The 23,289-nt window shown below is 43.2% G+C and overlaps 1 protein-coding gene across 3 annotated transcripts in view; it reads right to left on the reverse strand.

Moving 5' to 3' along the window:
• Positions 1-23,289, reverse strand: part of LOC125461262 (protein NDRG3-like) — a 129,732-nt gene that overhangs the window by 89,701 nt on the left and 16,742 nt on the right. For all 3 annotated transcript variants that reach the window (XM_059652743.1, XM_048549813.2, XM_048549814.2), the window contains exon 2: positions 2,631-2,700. In XM_059652743.1, the coding sequence (XP_059508726.1) occupies positions 2,631-2,687 (57 nt within the window). In that variant the 5' untranslated portion in view covers positions 2,688-2,700. The remainder of the gene's footprint in view (positions 1-2,630; positions 2,701-23,289) is intronic.

The raw sequence follows: 23,289 nt of genomic DNA on the forward strand, positions 1-23,289 counted from the left end.
ACACAGGTCTAAACTTGAGAGCTTGGGGAAGCCAACAATCCCATGTTACATTCTCCTATAAGAAACTGCGACCAGAGTTGGCCTGCTAACCAATCAGATCACTTCCTTCTGTAACATAAATTATACTGACGGTTTGAAATTTGGCATTCTTGAGTTTGTCCTGTTGCGTGAAATACAAAAAAATCTTATCACGCAGGTATATCTTTTCCAGCAATAATTCAGATTTTATCCAGCATTCTCAAATTTTCAACATTGTCATGAATTGATTAGCATTGTTAGCAATCAGAAATAATTTCAGTTTTGCCCTCCCCTTTAATTTGAATCCTGTGTATGTTTTTGACCTTCACAACAAAACACACAGTCTGCTTCTAATTTTAATTTAGTTGGTGGAAACAATAATTTAAGATATGAAATTTTCTTCCATAAGGATTTGCTCATTTATGATAGCTAATAAGTCATAGAATTATAGAATCCCTACAGTGTGGGAGACACCATTCGGCCCATCGCGTCCACATTGACCCTCAGAACAGCATCACACCCAGACCCAATAACCACTCTACCCAATAAAACCTGCATTTCCACGGCTAATCCACCAAGCATGTACGCCCTTGCACACTATGGAAAATTTACCAGGGCTAATCCACCTAACCCACACACTTTTGGAAGCAGTCAGGTACAATCTACTCACTACTGAACCCAAAATGGTGGACAATTTAGAGACATTGGAACCTCTAAGTAGCAATGACTGAAAGTCTTTATAATCTCCTCCAGACTCCAAACACCCACCGTGAATTCCACACTCCTCCAATTTTTATGTTTCACTTCCTTCACTATATTACTGGTGGTCACCCTGTCATGGCCCAAATTCTCGATCCTCTCTTTTCTTGGATAAAACTCTGCTCTTTTAAGGCTCTGCTGTAAAGTCTGAGGGAGCCGAGTTGATGAGGATTCTGGGAAGCCTATGGGAGCAGGGGAATGGAAAGATGTGGCAGGCCTGTGGGAGCCGGAAGGGGGAGATACGTGATAACTTCAATCCACAGGTGCAGATAGCTCCTGCACACACACAAAAGCTCAAAGATCAAAAATATGGGACAAATAGCATCTGAGCAAGACACACCAGAACACACTTCAAATATAGGTCAGTCCCATAAAAGCCAGGAAGATTGGTCACCTTGTGCTAAATAAACATACACATCACAGGATTTCTCATGTCCCCTCCCCTCTTGTCACTTTTCCAAAACATCATACTAGAAATGTTGGGGATTTCACTATCCATCCACAACAACATACAGAAATGTGAGCCTTCACTGTTACAGGAATATTACCTCTTTCCTTTTATATTCCCTGATTTTCAGAGTGCTCTTCATTTCTCACAAGATTCTGTCTGTGTTATATAAAATTGCTCAGTGCCACTTAAGAAACGAAGGAAGTGCCATAAAGCTTTTCATCATTCACAGAGAGCAAAACCAAATGCATGGACAGCAATTTGAAGTTCCTTTCAGAAAGTGCTAGAAGTGTGACCCTGAAAAATCACAGTCTTAATCAGACAGATTTGAAACAGGCCCTTTGGCCAACTACATCTAAGGCAAATGATGAACATTAAAACTACAGTTATCCCAATTACCTGCACTTAGTCCAAAACCTACTGTGCCCTGGCATAGATCAGCATTGTTAGCTGTACTGGAAAATCTATTGTACTGCATATCAGAAAGGAAGCAATTTAACATTCCTTAAAGGACAGGGAGACCGTTATTCAAAGCCTAAAATAGTACATGAAAAGATTAACACACTTAGCATCATACGATCCATTATGCCTGTCCTTATTATTTGAAAGAGTAGTCCAACTTAATCCCACCTCATCCCACAGATTTTCCTTCATAACCTGCAAGCTAAATCCTTTTAATAAATGCCTAATTGCCTTTTGAAATTTCCTACAGGAATTGCTTTCAGCACATTTCCACTCATCCCCACATATGCTTCTGCCAGTGGTTCTTTCCAATGCAAACAGAAAGGATTGCAGAAGCTGGAATCTTCTGTCCTCCCCCATGTAGCAGTTTGGTGGTGGGGAGGCATCAAACTGGATGCAGGCCCCTGCCTGCATATTCCTGCCTCCATCCTAACTAAGTTCGCGCAAGAAAGCCCATTGATAGCCTTCACAACCCAGCACTTAAGATGGGCGATCGATGCTCCAGGAGACCCACTGTGCTTGATTTGGGTGGCAGGGCCACTACGCTTGGGAGCTGAGAGTCAGCTATATTGCTGTGGACCTGGAGTCACTTGTAAGCCAGAGCAGGCGAGGACAGCAGATGTTCTATCCTGAAGGAGATTGGTGAGCCAGATGGGTTTTGCACTAAAATGTGGTGGCACCATCAAGACAACCTTTCAATTCAATTTGAATTTAAAGTCCATTAGTTGCCCTGATGAGCCCATAGCCTTAGGCTGAGCCCAGTGACATTATCACCAGGCCACAGTGGTCCCAACATTCTACTTTATGATTTTTAACATCCCTTTTAGAAGCTGAATTTAAACTATCACAGTAGGGTTGGAGTGCATATACTCAGGGTCTAGTCCAAGCTTTTTGATTATTAGTCTAGTGACAGAAAATAGGCTTATCCAGGCCAATTGCTTACCCCATCTGTTAGGAGTGGCTTGATCTCAGTCAGTTGAACATCTTGGAGTTCCTCCATTGCTTCTAGGATCCTGCAAAAAGTACAAAAGGAGCACAAATTAAGCAGCGTGTCTGGATACAGAGGATTAACTGTAACCAGTAAGAATCTCACAATGACCAAAACACACAGTATCACAAAGCAATGTATTAAATTCTGGTTAGCTCACACCTCTCCTGAAAAGCTTCCTGTGATATTTTATTTAAATGACTGAATTGGAAAGGCTGGGTCAAACATTTTAGTGCTGATTCAACAGAAATCAACTCGGTGAAATAATTTTGAAGGAAAATTTGCACTGGCCAATGACGACTCTCAGGATGTGTCAGAATTGAAATAATTGTCTCACTTGACTCCTGTGTATGGTTCTGCGCACCACATTTATAGGATAGACGTGAAGATACTGGAAACAGCACAAAAGAGACTTATAAGAATGATTCCAGGGACAAGAACTTTCAGTTACGAGGATACAATGAAGAGATTGGAACTGTTCTCCACAGAAAGAAGGTGGCTAAGTGGAGATATGATAGAGGAGACAGCAGGCTGGATGGAGTAAATGGAGAGAAGCTGTTCCCACTCAGAAGGATCCACAACAGAAGGGGACAGATTTGAAGATATTTACAAACATTTTCACACGGCCAGTAGTCAGTGCCCGAAATGCACTGCCTGAAAGTGTGGTGGAAAGAGCTTCAATTAAGGTATTCAAGACACAATTTAGATAGGAGCAACGTTCAAGGGAAAAAAAGCAGAAAAAATGAGGGACTGGCTGTAGATAATGGAACACATTTGAACAGCCAGTGCCTACATGATGGGCCAAATTGCCTCACTCTGTACTGCAAGGTTCCTGTGAGTCTGTGTTTAATCACAAGCGGAATTATAAATAATTCTCTTATTTGTAGAGTTACCGGAAAATTGATCATCCAATGCACGTAAAGTATTGCTACTTGAATGTGTCTTTGAAAAAGTGAAAAAATACTAACTACAACAACAACTTGAGTTTCCACAACAGTTTTAACATGGCCAAAAATCCCAAGGTGCTGCACCGAAACATTGTCAAATAAAAAAATCTGACAACAAGCTCACATGAGAGCAGAGGATCAGAGAAGTGGGTTTTAAGTTGTGACTGTGATAATGGGAACTGCAGATGCTGGAGAATCCAAGATAACAAAGTGTGGAGCTGGATGAACACAGCAGGCCAAGCAGCACCTCAGGAGCACAAAAGCTGACGTTTCGGGCCTAGACCTCTTCTCAGATGAAGGGTCTAGGCCCGAAACGTCAGCTTTTGTGCTCCTGAGATGCTGCTTGGCCTGCTGTGTTCATCCAGCCTCACATTTTATTATTTAAGTTGTGACTGATGGACAAGTTGAAGAGAGAGATAAAAGGTGGGGTAATCAAGACAGACTGATTGACGATAGATGCAGACAGAACAAATTAAGCAGAGTGTCTGAGTGTGTTGAGCAACAGCTCAAGTCGAGTTTACAGCGAACCGTTGGGACCAGGTCTGCAGCATCCTTGTAGGTAGCGGCCACTCCCAGGGTGGTCAGTGGTGGGAATGGGATGGAGCTTGAATTTCCCACGGAAGACAGACTTGCACGTACGTGGGTTCCGAGGAAAGGTCACTGGACCCGAAACATTAACTTTGTTTTTTCCCTTCACAGATGCTGCCAGACCTGCTTAGCTTTACCAGCAATTTTGTTTTTGGTGCATGTACATGGAGCCTTTCATGATCACAGGACACCCCAAAGCACTATGCAGTCAATGAATTACATTTGAATGCAGACTCTCTCTGCAAGATCCCACAGACCACATTGCAATGACACTCAAATAATTTCTTGCTATTGAATTTAGGCATAGATATCGGGCAGATCGCCACGACAAACTTTCCTGCTCCTGTCCGAGGCCAGAGTCACACGACACCAGGTTATAGTCCAACAGGTTTGTGAAATCATGAGCTTTTGGAGCGCTGATACTTCCTCAAGTGAACTTCAAATAAACTGTTGGACTGTAACCTAGTGCTGCGTGACTTATCATAGAATCCCTACAGGTTGCAACCAGCCCTTCAGCCCAAGAAGTCCACACTGAGCCTCCAAACATCCCACCCAGACCCATTTCCCCAATTCTGATCTAGTCCACCCCCCAGTCCAGCACCAGCCCCTCCACAACATGACGTCTTTGAAACAGTGTCGTGGGACTCTGTACCATTCTAACTACCACCTCCCTCACACCCCATCTCCGTCAGGGATGGCAGGGCCTTGTTTTAAAGGCTCAGGAGAATATTTGGCACCTTCAACAACACGGCATTCCATTCAGCCCCTGGATCTTCCTTTAGTCTCTGGAGTGAACGCTCCAACTCAGTTGAGCACACCACCCAGTGACCAGTGGCCACAAGGTTCCAAATAACATAGTGAACCTTCTCAATAATGCAGAGAGAATGATTCTTCTTGTGCGGCAGAGGATAACGAGAAGCCATCGCTACGCAACAAGCACCAAGAACTACAAAAAGGAATTAGGTAAAAAAGGTTGTCACTCAGGGTGGAGAGAATGTGGAACTAACAAAGTAAGTGATTGCTAGGAATAGTGTAGGTCGATTTATGGGGAAGCTAGACAAAGCAAATGAGGGAGAAGGGAACATAAGTGTTATGATTGTTATATTGCAGCTGAGACTAAACAAGTCAGATCCTAGTGTTTTGACTACAAGCATTTTTATTTTTTGATATTTCGTTTATCCTGGTGGTCAGAACATATTATTCCGAGCAAACATATGAACATTTTCACAAGAGGTTACCAATTTGTTGTTGACAATTGGGAACTAAGGGGAGAAAGAAACTAACTGTGTTGCACTATACAGGAACTTATTTGAAATGGCCTAACTGCAAATGTACACATTGACCGTTAGCTCTCTGACTCTTAGCAACATCCTTCCAAATATCCAAACTGCAGTGAATTATCATGCTTCAAACAGTGGCACAGTTGGCACAGCTGTGAACACTCTCTGGAACTCTTTTTCACTAAACACTTTCAGGGCAAACGATTAGTGGTACCCATACATCCAGCACCAGTTCAAGATGGACAATGAAAACATCACGTCATTAGGGCAACTGAAAAAATAACATGCTCCTGTTAGATTCGCTTTTCAGAGACCCTCACGGACTTGATGCAAGAGCAAGACACTGACCTGGTTACAAAAACACAATCCTTCATTATTAAGCAAGTACAAGCTGCGGAGGATCGCAGTACGCAACCCGGCGCTGAATATCGTGAGCGATTCTCCCCCTACAGGGGACATTCCCTGCTTCTATACCCTTGGAATTGGCAGATACATAGAACAATTCCTACATCTGAAACATCACAAGTATGTGGTCACACTGCTAAAACGAGAACAGGATACAGCTTTGATCGTCACAACGTGTATGATAACGACAGGATGCGATTTTGAGTGGTGACAACTGCCTGGCTTGATCAAAGGTCACTGACCTGGCCATCTCAGCAGAAACAGGGGTAGGCAGCAGTACGTGGGTGCAACCATAAAAGATTACAGAGCTTAATGCCATTTGTTTTTACAGATGTTTCACACCCAATTCTATTCGGGCCAGAAGTTGAGACAGTGTTCACATACCCCTGTATGAAGAGATAAGGAGCATAAAAATTCATGGGATGTTAACTCACTAACATCTCAGCTCCAACTTATATAAGTAACGCATTCAAAAATCTGCTGCGGTCCCAATATTTAGAATAGACAAACATGTTGGAGAATCAGATAATCACTGGGAACAGATGGAGAATTTCTAAGGATTGTGAGCCGAGATTTGTGTTTTTAATAAGCAAGTAAGCAGGAACTATGTGGTAAATGGAAAAGCCCTGGGGAAAATGGATACACAAAGAGATCTGGGTGATTAGGTCCATTGTACCCTGAAGGTGGCAATGCAGGTGGATAGAGTGGGTCAAGAAGGCATATGGCATGCTTTCATTCATCTGACGAGGTATCGTGTACAAGAGTTGGCAGGTCATGTTACAGTTGTATAGAACTTTGGTTCGACCACATTTGGAATACTGTGTACAGTTCTGGTCGCCAAATTACCAAAAGGATGTGGATGCTTTGAAGAGGGTGCAGAGGAGGTTCACCAGGATGTTGCCTGGTATGGAGGGTGCTAGCTACGAAGAGAGGTTGAGTAGATTAGGATTATTTTCATTAGAAAGACGGAGGTTGAGGGGGAACCTGATTGAGGTCTACAAAATCATGAGAGGTATAGGGTGGAAAGCAAGAAGCCTTTTCCGAGAATGGGGGACTCAGTTACTAGGGGGTCACGATTTCAAGGTGAGAGGGGGAAAGTTTATGGGAGATATGCGTGGAAAGTTCTTTATGCAGAGGGCGGTGGGTGCCTGGAACACGTTGCCAGTGGAGGTGGTACAGATGGGCACGATAGCGTCATCTAAGATGGATCTAGACAGATACATGAATGGGCAGGGAGCAGAGGGATACAGATCCTTGGAAAATAGGCGGCAGGTTTAGATAGAGGATCTGGATTGGCGCAGGCTTGGAGGGCTGAAGTGCCTGTTCCTGTGCTGCAATTTTCTTTGTTCTTTGAACTGAAAGTTACACTCAAAAACAAACAGAATGCTGGTCCAGTCAGGTTGTACAGTGTTAGTTTGTTACAAAAGGTTAGTCCCCTGTACCTGCATTAAGAACTCAGTCCAAATTCAGCTTAGATCAGCTGAATGACTTTATTTTTCACCTTGTGCCCTGCCTGCCTTCTTGGGCAAAAACAAAAGATCAAAGGGCGCCACTCAAAGTTAACAGCTGTGGATTTTTCTAGGTTTTCTGACCGATGCTCAATGTCAAAACAAAGGCGTTAGTTCAAATCAAAGCTGTATCTGGGATCTTGCTGAGCGCAAATTCCTTGTTGTGTTACCTAACAATATTAGGCACAATAGAAAGTGTGATAATAGGCTGTGAGATGGTTTGAAAGACCTCAAGGTGTAAAAAAGGTGCTAAATAAATGCAACTTAAATTTTTTTTCCCCCACGGCTTTTTCCTCCAAAATAGTCAGGGCAGAAGAAAAGAAAAGTTCTGAGTGTTTTACTGTCTGTAAGAGAAATCTTAATATCTGATATTTGTAATGAATGTTTCAAATAATCTTATATATCATACAAAGAAGTTTCTGATTTTTATTTCCTTTTGTGTGCAATAAACATTGATGTTCTTTTGTCGAGAGTATATTTACAGCCTCTTGTAGATACATTCAGCGACTAACCACTATACTAACAAGATTGCAAAGAACAAAACTAATGTTATACAAAGCCAGATTTCATCCCGGAAACTGACTTGTCCAATTCTACCTCCAGCTGGGATAATAGCAGAATTCTTGATCAAAACCTTTCTTATCTATAAAAATCATGACTCGGTGACCCCTCAGCTTTCTATTCATCTAGAGAGAAGTAATTCAGTCTCTCAAGCCTTTCCCGACAATGTGTACTCATGTATTTCCGGCATCAAACTTGCAATCTCCTCAGGACCCTCTTTAATGTCTCCACATCCTTTATGTAACATTGAACTACATTATACAAATGTGGTCTAACTAACGCTCAACACAGGTTTAGCACAACTGCCTTAGATTTTAAATCTATCCCTCTAGAAACAAGGCCATCTTCTTGATTCGCTTTTTCAAAATGGTCTTGCTAACCTAGACAGCAAATTTTAGTCCTTATTTTTACTCTACCTGTTCCTCTATCCTTTGAGACCCATTCCTTCCAAATGATAAGCAACCTGCTCATTCTTCCTGCCAAAACATATGGTCTCATATTTAACTGTTGTATTTTATCCAAATAGTGGAAAAGGTTCTGGTCTCCTGTTCCGACTTGTCCATTGGGTCATTTCAGCAACACAGACTAGTGTTTCCTATCAGCATCAGAAGATAAAGTGACCTGTTTATCTTTTCTAATTAAAAGAGTCAACACAGCCGTGAACATAATGTCAGTTAGAGAATCTGGGCCGTGTGCCAGGCTTGAGGCAATATCTGACAACGGAAGGCACAACAGAGTGAAATCAGGCACTCAAGCACATCATACCATTGCATTTTTAAAAATACTTCAATAAACAGGAAGGGGAAAGTACATATTTGGGAAAATCATTCCAGCAGTTTCTACATAAAACGGTAAGGTTAGGAGGGAAAGGACAAAACTTTTTTAGATCAAGAAGGACGAAGCAAATCTCATTTTCCTAAAATTTTCAATGTTGTCTTTCATTCCAGTTTCAACAAACCTTCACAGAAATCATTTCAATCCATCCATTCACTAATGCATTCTTTGTCTACAACAAATTATGCGCAGGATGTGATCTAATCTTTCTGGGAGTTATGATACTTGTAATTACAGAACAGAGACAGATAACTGGCTCTGGAGCTTACCTTTAATAAATTAGGACAGGACTCCTGGTAATCTTGTTAACCAATCCCATATACCAGCTGCCGCTTGCTAATTACCCCTCATCCACCTTCTTTACCTGGTCGTCCTAAACACACACACCCCCACCGGCATCAACTCACTAAAATATTCAGTCACACTCTACTACAACTAACAGTAACCCCCACCCTGGCATGCTAAACCACCCACTCTGCGTATCCAGCCAGCCCCACACCAAAACCAAAAAGATTTTTCTTGCTCTGACAAGGAAGCTAGAGATTTAGTCTGATGTGGGAAGCTAGATGGTGAATTGCTGACAGCTATTCACTAGGGAATCAAAATTCAGCAGAATCCTGACCTTATTTGATCCCCACAAAACAACTGCACTTTTCAGCAACGTTCAAGAGTCCTTGTTTTAAAAATACGTGAAGCTATTTCATACCTTGAGATCTAGGTCATTCCTGGAATACCATTCTGAGGGATAACCTGCCACAGGTCCAAAGATAACTAAGGCCCGATTTAAATCCATCTTCTCAGCAAACGGATTTGCACTTGTTTCTCTTCAATACTTGTTCTTTTTCTTCTAGTGCTCAATTAGGCATTTACCTGTCGTCAATAGCTGCCTCCCTCTCCCCGTCAAACTTTGTCCTTGGAACAGTCTCTTTTCCCACCCCTACAACTAAGGGGCATGAGGTACCTTGAGAGGTTTTACAATATCAAAAAGGTGCTAGACAAATGCCAGTTATTTGTTGAGAAGATATTCAGAAGAGAAGGGGAACTGAAGCAGAGGGCATCTGTGACAGGTTGGCACGTGGGTGCAAAGAAGTTAATCACAATTAAAATCCAGATGTTGTCAAACTATGCTTTTTGGTGAACAATTTCAAGTATTTATAAATGAGCAGTTAGCTATTAATCTCAAAAGAATTTGGACGCTCTTAGCTCGGAGTTGCTATCTTGCCCCAATCTTCACACACGTTTATAAAGGTGCCAAATCTCCACCTTCTCCCTGTACTGGTAAAAGGACACAGTCCAAAAGCATTAACTCTCTTGCTGCAGATACAACCCGAGCAGCTGACTGTTTCCAACATTCTCAGTTTACCTTCCTGATTGAAATCAACCTTGCTCTGGAATCTCAGAGATAGCAGGAACTGCCGATGCTGGAATCTGAGATAACAAGGTGTAGAGCTGGATGAACACAGCAGGCCCGTCAGCATCAGAGGAGCAGGAAAGCTGACGTTTCGGGTCTGGACCTTTCTGAAATATTCTTCTGAAGGGTCCATTGAGTCTGTGCCAGTCAAAAAATAGCAACCTAACTATTCAAATTCAAACGTCCAACACTTGGCCTATTGCCTTGTATGCCTTGGCACTTCAAGTGTACATCTAAGTACTTGTTAATAGCTACAAATTCCAGATTCTCCTAATTGTCTCACATCTGCTCTAAGCCTCCTGCACCTACCTTAAATCTATATCCTCTGGTTGTTGATCCGTCCTCTGGGAAGGGGAGCAGTTTCCTCTACCTACGCCCCTCATAATTTCAAACATCTCAATCATGTCCCCCGCAGTCTCCTCTACTCCAAAGAAAATAACCCCAGTCTGTCCAATCTCTTTTCATAATTCTCCATCCCAGGGAGCATCCTGGGAAATCTCCTCCGCAATTACTTCCGTCCTAAAAATGTGGATTCCAGCTTGCACATGATACTGTAGATGCAGCCTAACCATTTTAGCATTTAAAATATTACAGCCGCAAGAACACTGCCATCGAGCCCGATGTGCCAGTGCTCTCTAATAGACACTTATTCAGCAACTGAATAGGCTCGTAGCACTGCAGGTAGAGAAGTCCCAAGGCCTGGATGGGATATACCAAAGATTGGTGAGAGGGGTAAGGAAGGAAATTATGGAGCTGCTGACAGGAGTTTTCCGGGCCTTCCTGAATACAGGGTTAACTCCCGGGGACTGGCGGACTGCAAATGAAGACACTGTTGTTTAGGAAAGGGGCAAAGGATAACTCAGGGACCTACAGTCTTGTCAGCTTGACAACAGTGGGAGAACTGGGGAGGCCACAAGACAGGATAAGTTGAGAAAAATATGTTAATAGTAGACAATCGGCACGGCTTTGCTAAGGGCAGGTTATGTCCGACAAATTTGATTAATTTCATTGACCAGTCCGTGAGGGCCACGTTGTGGATGTTGTATATTTGGAGAGCTTTTGATTCAGTGCCACATGGAAGGTTGGTCGGCAAATTAGCAAGAATTTGGGCTGATGGCCCTTGGCAGCACTGATTAGAAGTAGGCTAAAAGATAGGAAACGGTGGGTACAGATTGGCATTTCTCAGATTGGAGACAAGTTGAAAGTGGTGTTCCCCAGGGGTCAGTGTTAGGACCCTTGTATTTCTGATTCATATAAATGATTTGGAGATGGGAGTTGAGGGCTAAATATTTAAATTTGCAGATGACACCAAGCTAGGGAGAACTGTGAAGATGACACTGAACAACTTCACAGGGACGCTGACAAATTGGCAAAATGAGCAGACATCTGACACATGAATTTTAATGCAGCAAAATGACAGGTAATGCATTTTGGTACAAGAGACATGGAGAGACAATAGAGGCTCATTGGTACAGCTTTTAAAGGGAGTACGGGAGCAGAGGAACCTTGGGGTTCAAATGAATAATTCTCTGAAAGTGGCCAGGCAAAGTGAAACAGTTGTTAAGAAGGTTTATAGGATCCTCGGGTTTATAAATAGAAGTACAAAAGGATAAAAGCAAGGAAGTGACACTACATCTCTACAAATCATTGGACAGACCACATTTGGAGTATTGTGTTCTGTTCTGATACCTTAAATAAGGAAGGATGTTAAAACCCTGGAGACAGGGTAAAGGACATTTATCAGAGTGCTACCCAGGAATGAGGGAATTTTAGATACAAGAAAAGATTAGTGAAATTGAGCTTATTGTCCATGGAACAGAGAAGGTTAAAAGGTGACCTCATTGAGGTATTCAAAATTCTGAATGATTTTGACAGAATAAAGAAGGATATTCTGTTTTCAATGGCTGCTATGTCAGTAACTAGGGATCACAACTTCAAAACCATCAGCAAGAGACCTCCAAGTGAGATGAGGAGAATCTTTTTTGCTCAGAGGGTTGATATGATTTAGAATGTGCTGCCTGGGTGGAGGCAGATTCCATCTGAGGTTTCAAGAGAGAGCTGGATGTATATCTGAAAATGATGAACTTAGAGGACTACAGAGGTAGAACTAAAGAATGGGACAAGCTGAGCAGCCCTTTCTGGGTGCCAGTACAGAACACAATGGGCGGAATGGCCTCCTTCGGTCCTGTAAAATTCCACGAGGTGGAGGGCTTTAAAAGGAGATAATTCCAGATCTACAGGACTGGGCAATGGCAGGCAAAGCTCAAGGTGGGGAGGGGAAAAAAGAAATCAGGAATGCTACAAAGTCCAATCTTGGAGGAGTACAGTTATTTCAGAGGGCTAGGAGGGTGAAAGAGATCACTAAAAATACAGAAGTACAGGGCCACCGAAGGATCCAAACACTAAATCTTACAAGTGAGGCGGCTGCTGGGCTGAAAGCTAATGTAGGTCAACAAGCAAAGTAATAATGGGCCAGTACATCACCACATTGCATTAAACCATCTGGACATTAACACTGAGCTTATAGTGTAATCTATTTTGATTCTGGACCCAGCCCATAAGCTGCACAATGTTTATACCGTAAACTAATCCGATTTAGAACCAACTGCCTGACAGAGCTCAATGTTGACAGCATAAGCAAGCAAACTGTTGGTTTATCCTGTGAGCACAAAAGCTGACGTTTCGGGCCTAGACCCTTCAGAGAGGGGGATGGGGAGAGGGTTCTGGAATAAATAGGGAGAGAGGGGGAGGCGGACCGAAGATGGAGAGAAAAGAAGATAGGTGGAGAGGAGAGTATAGGTGAGGAGGTAGGGAGGGGATAGGTCAGTCCAGGGAAGACGCACAGGTCAAGGAGGTGGGATGAGGTTAGTAGGTAGGAATGGAGGTACGGCTTGGGGTGGGAGGAAGGGATGGGTGAGAGGATACCATTGAGCTGCAGGGTTCCCAAGCGGAATATGAGTTGCTGTTCCTGCAACCTTCGGGTGGCATCATTGTGGCACTGCAGGAGGCCCATGATGGACATGTCATCTAAAGAATGGGAGGGGGAGTTAAAATGGTTCGCGACTGGGAGGTGCAGGTGTTTATTGCGAACCGAGCCGAGGTGTTCTGCAAAATGGTCCCCAAGCCTCCGCTTGGTTTTCCCATTTGTAGAGGAAGCCACAACGGGTACAATGGATACAGTATACCACATTGGCAGATGTGCAGGTGAACCTCTGTTTAATATGGAAAGTCATCTTGGGGCCTGGGATGGGGGCAAGGGGGCAAGGGTAGCACTTCCTGCGGTTGCAGGGGAAGGTGCTGGGTGTGGTGGGGTTGGGGGGGGGGGGGGGGGGTAGTGTGGAGCGAACAAGGGAGTCACGGAGAGAGTGGTCTCTCTGGAAAGCAGACATGGGTGGGGATGGAAAAATGTCTTGGGTGGTGGGGTCAGATGGTAGATGGCGGAAGTGTCGGAGGTTGATGTGTTGTATCCGGAGGTTGGTGGGGTGGTGTGTGAGAACGAGGGGGATCCTCTTGGGGCGGTTGTGGCGGGGGCAGGGTGTGAGGGATGTGTGCAGGAAATGCGGGGGACACAGTCAAGGGCGCTCTTGACCACTGCGGGGAGAAAGTTGTGGTCCTTGAAGAACGTGGACATCTGGGATGTGCGGGAGTGGAATGCCTCATCATGGGAGCAGATGCGGCGGAGGCGGAGGAATTGGGAATAGGGGATGGAATTTTTGCAGGAGGGTGGGTGGGAGAAGGTGTATTTTAAGTAGCTGTGGGAGTCGGTGGGCTTGAAATGGACATCATTTTGTAGTTGGTTACCCGAGATGGAGACTGAGAGGTCCAGGAAGGTGAGGGATGTGTTGGAGATGGCCCAGGTGAACTTGAGGTTGGGGTGGAAGGTGTTGGTGAAGTGGATGAACTGTTCGAGCTCCTCCGGGGAGCAAGAGGCGGCGCCGATACAGTCATCAATGTAACGGAAGAAGAGGTGGGGTTTGGGGCCTGTGTAGGTGCGGAACAGGGACTGTTCCACGTAACCTACAAAGAGGCAGGCATAGCTTGGGCCCATGCGGGTCCCCCACCACATCCCAAAACCAGCCTAGTTCGTCCTCTCCCCCCACTACATCCCAAACCTAGCCCAGTCTGTCTCTGTCTTCCCTGGGCTGACCTATCCCCTCCCTACCTCCCCACCTATACTCTCCTCTCCACCTATCTTCTTTACTCTCCATCTTCGGTCCGCCTCCCCCTCTCTCCCTATTTATTCCAGTTCCCTCTCCCATCCCCTTCTCTGATGAAGGGTCTAGGCCCGAAACGTCAGCTTTTGTGCTCCTGAGATGCTGCTTGGCCTGCTGTGTTCATCCAGATTCACACTTTATTATCTTGGATTCTCCAGCATCTGCAGTTCCCATTATTTCTGTTGGTTTATCCTGATGCATGGATCCATCCCTACACACATTAGCTCCAATTAGTCTGAGGACCCGTAAACCGAATAAAATGCATCTCAGTCTGAGAACCGCAATGTTCAACATCCCACTCACCATGGAAACAAAAATTACCTCAAGATCTAAAACTAGTCACTGAACTAACAATCTCCTGCTTCAGAGCAAAGACTCTACAGTTATTGAATAAATTATGGGAATGGTGTGGAGAGTAGGAAAATAGAAAACACCAAAAAAAACACTGGAAACCCTGGCAGCAGGTGCAGAAAGAGGGACAGAGGGACAAACATAAGTGTTCTGCAGGGCATTGAACTTTTGTCATTTCTTAAAACATTCAATCCATTCGCATTTCTGAGCAAAGCAAACAGCAGCATTTGTGAAGTGTTTCATAGAAGTTATAGCATAGAAAGGGCTTTGGTCTACTTCAGTGCCGAAGCTCACATTGGCCTTCTCCTAAATCTGCTCTATCTAATCCGTGCAATTTATCGTCAACCTATTTATTATTCTCTCCCTCAATGCCATCAGGGAGGGTGTTCCAGGAGTTTGACCCAGTGATAATGAAGGAACGGCGATATATTTCCAAGTCAGGAGAGTGGGTGGCTTGCAGGGGAAACCACACGTGGTGATGTTCCCATCCAGGAAGGCAATCAAGGTTGATGGGGATAAGGCAGGAAAATGAAACTAAGGATGATCAGATCAAACATGATCTCATTCAACTGGGGAGAAGACTGGATGGGCTGAATGGCCTTCTTCTGCTTCTACATCTTATGGCCTTATGATCTGCTGTCCTTGTTCTTCGAGGTGGTAGAGGTCACAAGTTTGGAAGGTGGTGTCAAAGGGACCTTGGGGAGTTCCTGCAGTGCATCCTTACATGATGCACACTGCAGCCACTATGCTTTGATGGTAGTGGAAGTGAATGTTTAAGTTTCAAGTGTTGTTGGAGCTGCACACCTTGAAGTTAGTGCACAGGCTTTGGGAAGTCAGGAGGAAAGTTCCTCACCAGAAGACTCAGCCTCTGATCTGCTCCTGTCAACTCCTTATTTCTAGGGCTGGTTTTGTAAAGTTTCTGGTTAATATCCACAAAGCACAAAGGTGTTGATCAAGTGGGTTCAGATGAAGCAGCACTGTTGGATGTTAAGGGGAGGTGGCTAGATTTCTTGCTGGAGGTGGTCAGAACTTAGTACGTGCATGCTGTTTGCCACCAATCACTCCAACCTTGAATGTTGACCAGGTCTGGTTGCACGTCAGCACAGACTACTTCAGTTTCTAAGGACTTATGAACAGAATTGAACCCTGTGCAATCATCAATGAAGATCTGACCTCGCAATGAAGGGAAGGTCATTGATGAAGCATCTAAAGCTGACTCTGTCTTAGACTTCACCCGGAGGAACTCCTGCAGTGTTGCGTTGGGACTGAGAATGATTGGCTTCAACATTCACAATGATTCTCCTTGTGCTAGATAAGATTCCAACCAGCAGAGAGTTTTCCCCACCACGTAGTGACTTCAACAAATGCTTGGAGATGTGCGAATAGTCTTCCCTAAATTCACAGCAGGACTTTTCATCAGAATTGAAAGCAGGATCAAACTGAAGCATTTGTTCTGTTTTGCAGTCAGCAGATGCTGCCAGACCCGAGTACTTCCCTCACTTTCCACTTTTGGTCTTTACTAAGTTGTGTCTATCAGGTAATCAGATAGCTAAAAACATTTCACACTATTAGCATTCTGCTGAACTTTAAGGGCACTTTATTCAAAATTATGAAATATTACGGTGCAAAAAACTGACTGGATTGCAAGTGGACAGCACTTGCTATCTAATGCAAATTTCTACATGACAATCATATAAATTAGCATGTCTACAGCTTCTTTAAATCAATTTTCTCTCAAAACTAACATTTTCTGTTTTGCAGCCTGTCCTTTAACACAAGTGGTCAAAGTGCAGTTACTACAACATATAGGCTACACATCTATCCTTTAAAAACATAACATTGCACCATGCTACTAAACAGTATTTTAAAGACAAGACGACGACACAATGCACCATCATTTCTGAGGGGTGTCACAGCAGATCTCTTATTTATGTTAATCTCATCCATAGCTTTGCTTTTGAAAATCTCCTCCTGTTGATTGCACTTCCAATCTTGAGAAGTCTCAGCCACAAGTGTTTGATCAACATGATTTCAAGCTGTCTACCTATGGGCACACTCTTTAAATTCCTCTTGCAAGAATGCAAGGAACGTTAAGGCTGAAAAATGGTCCTTATGCAAGATTGAAGAACGTAATATGCAAAATTTCCACAATACTAACCAATCTCCTACTGAATGGAAGGGTCTAGGCCTGAAACATCAGCCTTCCTGCTCCTAAGATGCTGCTTGGCCTGCTGTGCTCATCCAGCTCCACACCGTGTTATCTCCTACTGAATGGTGTCTATTTTTAGTTTCGCTCTCCTAGTGGATCATTGAAAACCTTATAGTTCTTTGAGTCAAGTTCTTCCCAAAATCTGTTTTAAAATTCTTTTGCATACTTCACTTTCCTGAACACGTTGCAAGTAATATTTCACCCTGGTTTTCAAATCCCTCCAACCAGGCCCACCCAGCTGATTTCTACACTATCAGTTCTAATTCTGTGCACTCCTCTAATTCTGGCCTCCAGAATTAATTAAATATTCCAGATTTAATCTTTTCACTACTTGTGGTCCGAACTCCAGCTGCTGCTAATGACTGGAAATTATCTCCCACACTTTTCTCTTCCCCCTTTATGTTTGTCCCCTTTACGACAGCCCATAAAGTCTACTTCTTCGTCTGAAATTTTTGTCATCTGTCCTAATATGGCCTACAGAGCTCAGTGTCACATTTTGTTACGTAGAGGGATGTTTTACCACAATACACCTGCTATGCAAATATATTGGTTGGCACATTTTGGATTACCTAATCTTCATACATCAATAAAATACCTCTTTCCTCATAACTCAATCCCTTTATACTCAGGATTAGTGATGTTCACCAGAATTTAAACAATACTTCAAAGGGAGAATGTGCAAGCCACTTGAAAGCTCTTCAGAGTTAATGGGTAATATATTGTGATTTCATACACCCAAGAACAGTCTTTGTTTTTTATATACATTGCCGTGGAACACTGGTCAAATGCCAGCACTGATTAGGTGAATCCAAATCAAATTCAGGCTCATTAATTATTTAGTTGGAATGCTTACACAGACCACACAATACAGAAAGAGGCCATTTGGATCCTGAAAGTATTTACGCTCCGCCACACGAAGCAGTTCCTAAGTCTCTTTACCTAAGCTCACCAATAAATACCTGTATTCTTTTGTCCCATTCTAGCCAATCTTTTAAATGTATATCTATTCTATTGGCCTCAATCACTGATGTAATTTATGTTCATCAGTGATGAATCTGCAGTCTAAATTTATCAAACTGTACAAGTGGAACCAATTATTCTGTAATGAATCTCACTGCCATCTCTGTCCCTATCATTCTCCCCCTCATCATTAAACTGAAGTTCACGTTAATCTATACAATCAAAGTGTGATCGTTACCTCAACTTCAAATTCCCACATCACCCTTCTCGTTACCAAGATTCTGACTACCTATATAAAAATATTCAAAGATTGTTTTTGTACAAGAAAGTACTGGAAGCAGTGTTTGAAAGACCTACTCTCTTCAGGAAACATTTTCAACTCATGTCCACTTAAAGTAGGTGATCCCTTATTTTTAAGCACATTTCCTAATAATAGTCAATTTTTAACCATGCTCTTGCACTCTCTAGTTCTGCTGATTCCACATGGGACCTACATCCATCCTGGCACTCCTCTGCTCATGATTACTTTTACCTCCAATCCAGTGACTAGGTCCCACCTGTGGCTTTAAATCCAAACAAACGCTTTGTGCAGGGGTCCAAAATGAAATGTAGCAACACTGTTACCTGCTTAAAAAAAAAGGCGCAAGAACATCCTTATTACCAATCAACTCTTTACCTTATACAACTTCAACACTAGCCCACAACAGTGCAGGTTTGTTCATTTTCCCTGTTATTGAAATATGGTGAATGGACAGGTGGTAGTGTCTTACTGGATTAGTAATCCCGAACCTCTGGCAAATGTTCTAGGCATGTGGGTTTGAATCCTACCATGGAAGAAGGTGAAAATTTAAATTCAAATGAAAACATGGCCCAATTATCTTAAAACTTACCTGGTTCACCAATATCTGCTGAGTGAGTCCAGATGCATTGCAATGTGGTTGACTCTTGACTGCCTGGCCCAGCATCACATGAATGAATTTTTAAAAATTGCCTGGATCAGGTTGGAATAAAGGCTCCATATTAAATTGCTTCAAACCGAGCATACGCTGCCTTCAGCTCCCAACGTATCCTCTGTTAGAGGGATTTTGACAGTAGGTGGCTCAATGGTGACAATGAGAGTTTCTCCGGTGAACAAAACGAGTAACCCCTGAAGATAGTTTCTATATTTCCTGCCATCATTTTACAAACTCCAACTCTATTTTGACATGGACAGCATAGTATCAGATTTTAAACAAGCTCAATCGGCCTTTAATTTATTTATTTAGTTGGCCAGCTGCCAATTTCAGAGCCTGCCCATCCTCTATTGTGGAAGTCAGCAGGGAGGTAGTGAGCTAGCCTACCCAACTTATTTCTCATGCCCAGTGGCAGCATGTTATGTGCCTCGATTTTTGTATTATTTTCATCCAGCACAACATTACAGACGGTGATATTTAGGATACCTGTCCTCTTAAATTTGCTTGAACAAACCACAGAATGCCCGCTAACATACTCTACATATAGGCTGGGAAATCAAATCTGCGGCAATACCTTGGAGGAGGAATTCCTGAGTGTGGACAGGATGATTTTCTGGATCAATAGGCTGAGGAACCAACAAGAGAACAGGCCATTTTAGACTGGCATTGTGTACTCATTAAAGGATAAATTGGCATTCTAGCTGTGCAAGGTGCCTTGGAAATAGTGACCATAACATGATACGATGCTTAATTAAGATCGGACAGTGACGTCACTAGAGCCCGGAATCTAAGCGAAAGGAAACTATGAGGTGAGAACTCATTATGATACATTGCAGAATGCTGTTTAGAGAAGATGGTGGCTGGGCAATGCAAACATTTAAAGAACACATGGATGAACTGCAAAAAATTGCTCATTCCTGTCTGGCACAGAACTAAAATAGGAGTGGTGGCCCAGCCATCCTTAACAAGGGAAATTAGGGATAGCATTAGATCCAAGGAAAGGCCATATAAATTGGCCAAGAAAAGCAGCAGACCTGAAATTTGGAAGCTATCTAGGTTTGACAGCAGTAAAATTGTAGAGAACAAACTGACTGTAAAAGTTTCTATTCATAGAATCCCTACAGTGTGGAAACAGGCCCTTTGGCCCATGTCTACACCGACCCTCTGAAGCGCATCCCACCCAGACCCCTGATTTCATAATGTTTAAACCATCTAACCTAAACATCCCTGGGCACTGTGGGCAATTTAACATTGCCAATCCACCTAGCCTGCATAACTTTAGGCTGTGGGAAGAAACTGCAGCAGCCGGAGGAAACCCACCCAGACACGGGGAGAATGTGCAAACTCCACACAGACAGTCGCCCAAGGCTCGAATCGAACCCAGGTCTCTGGCTCCATGAGGCAGCAGTGCTAACCACTGAGCCACCGTGTCGTCCCCTGATATGTGAAGAGGAAAATATTAATGAAGACAAATGCACAGTCAGAAACAGATTAACTCACAGGCTGACAAGAGACTTCAGGCCATGGCTAGGCCTAGGTATCTGTATCGGTGGTTCCAAACACTTAGACTTTAAGATCTATGTTTTTCTTATCTTTTGGCTTTCTTTTATTTCTGCTATTGCTTATTTTTAAATTCTGGTTTTGTAAACAAGACAGCACTGGAGAATGGTAACTGCACATTTTTCACTGTATTCATGAATTCCTTAACTGGAGCACACGTGACAACAATTCTAATCCTAACCAACCGAGTTCCTCCCTGTTCTCGTTCAACATGAAATTGGGTTGAAAATAAGCTGTCCTCACTGGTTTAAAGTGGAGTTGTGCTGAATGCTGTCAGAGAGTCCACATAAAGTACAGAAAAACAAATTCCTGTTGTTTTGTAAACAAAGGACACAGTGGCTTGCTTTCAACTTAAATTACTGCTGTGGAAGTTTGGCAAGTCATCATAGGAAGTCTAATTTATGGCTTTGTTCCCTCATCAAAAATCTCTCTGAATAAATTTGACAGTAGATGTCAACACAACACTTTTACATTGTACAATGAAATGCTGGAGAATCTCAGACACACCCAAATGTGTTCTCTTCCCCATCGTCAATTCTGACAACTCTTATTTTCAAATCCTCATCCCTGTGGCAGAGAGGTCTTCAGGTGCACAGAACACTGGCCCAGCTTGGAAACTGTGGATTTGAATTTCATTTCTGGGCTCGATGGCCAAAGAAGGATCTTTCATAACAAAAGCTGGTTATCAACCTCCACGTCCTTCCAACATCTCCAAGACAGATGGTAACGGTGCGAGAGCCCTCTTAAAACAAGTTTCGGTGACCGCACCCCAATACCTCATGCTGCTTTATGTCAATTTAGGTTGGCAATTGCCATTGTGAAATGTCTTGGGATATTTTAGATTCCATAAGCACAGCTGGCATTAATTGCTAATTAGATAGCAATTGTAAGTAGTATACCAGCTCTATAGAACATGTCTTGTGGCAAAGTGATAGTATCTCTACCTCTGGGTTCAAGTCCCACCTGCTCCACAGATGTGTCATCTCTGAACAGGTTGATTGAAATAGGTACCAGCTTCACAGATAATCCATGATCACATTAAAACTCTGCTTGTGCATTTCAAGAGCGAAAGTAGCAATATTGTCTAAAGTGAAAGGAAAATGTAGTCAGGTTACATCTCCAGCCACCTAGTCTCAATATCCCAAACGGATGGTTGAAGTTTCTTTCTGTGCTAAAGCTTCAATCCAAGTGATCAGGTGATGATTCCTGCATAAAACTGTTCCTGCAAGAACTGAGAGCACCAAGGCTTGAGATGCAAGTTGTCTTTGCCAACAGAAATAAAATCGCTATCCAATCATTACTGTATTTGTAGAGCTTGCTGTGTGCAAACTGGCTGTCACATTTCCTACAACAGTGACTACACTTCAAATATAATGGATTGGCTGGAAAGTACTTTGAAGTTGTGAACAGTGTTATTATTTACCAAACAACCCTGGCTCACTATTTCTATCAGGACCTGGCAACGTTCGTTGTGCATATGGTAAACGGAAATGTTGCTGTCGGATAAACATACACCTGCTCCCCCAAAGCACAATGCAACCTGATAACGTTCATTCCCCTCCCCAGAGACGTTAAAACACTATCACTCTGTCACTCAATTTTTCCACTCTTTTTCTTTCAGGTGAAGTGAGTGACGCAACAAAGTAAACTGAGGATTTGATTTCCCATTGGTTTTAGCTGACTGTAAATTACCAAAACTCTTCTCCCAGCAGGGTACCACTTAACAGTTTCTCGTTATGAAGTACAATTTTTTGATTAAATACCTGCCTCTCCTGATCTGCAGAAGACACTGACTCATTTTGTTATTTATTCATTTAGTCATCTGTTGATTAGAAATGCTGTCTCACAGCACTAAGGACCAAGGTTCAATTCTGACCTTGGGCAATGTCTGTGAGTTTTCACGTTCTCCCTTTCTGTGTGGGTTTCATCTGGGTGCTCCCTTATCCTTGCTAAATTGTCCCATTATATATAGTGTCCAGGGATATGCACATGTGGTGGATTAACCATGGGGAATGCAGGGTTTCAGCTTTAGGATATGGGAATGTGTCTGGGTAGGATGCTCTTCAGAGGGTTGGAGTGGACTCTATGGACAGAAAACCCTGCTTCCACACTGTCAGGACTCTATGATCTTCACAGAATGGACGCAGCATAGCAGGAGGACATTCAGTCTGTCAACATCCTGCCAACTTTCCCCAAGAGTAGCCCAGCTCATCTCATCAGAAAGTTTCTAGTTCCTGTTCTCATTCGCCATGTTCCTACAAAGCGCTCTGTCTGAAAACTCCCTTATTTAGAATCATAGAATCCCTACACAGCGTGGGGGCAGAGCATTCAGCCGATCAAGTCCACATCAACACTCTGCTGAGCATCCCACTCAAATCACACCCCTGCCCTATCCGTGTAACCCTGCATTGCCCACAGCAAATCCACTCAGCCTGAACATCCCTGGACACTATGGGGCAATTTAGCATGGCCAACCCAACCTAACCTGCACATCTTCATACAATGAGAGGAAACCAGAGCACCCGGAGGAAACCAACACAGAGGCAAGGAGAGTGTGCAAGTTCCACACAGACATTCACCGGGCACTGTGAGGCAGCAGTGCTAACCATTGAGCAACCATACTGCCCTTATCCAAAGGAAACCACCTTCAGAGCTACTGAAATGGCCAACCTTCAGCCAGTGAATGAAAGACAGAAGATCAGTGTCTCTGCAACCTTGCATCGTTAGCAAAGAATTGGAAGAAGTCAGAACGAGGCTGGAAATAAACAACTTATCAACCTCTCCAACTTACGTTCCTTCCCCTCCCATGACACTTGTCTTGCTTTCTCACTGT

The sequence above is a fragment of the Stegostoma tigrinum genome, chromosome 19 (genome assembly GCF_030684315.1).
Source record: "Stegostoma tigrinum isolate sSteTig4 chromosome 19, sSteTig4.hap1, whole genome shotgun sequence".
NCBI lineage: Eukaryota > Metazoa > Chordata > Chondrichthyes > Orectolobiformes > Stegostomatidae > Stegostoma > Stegostoma tigrinum.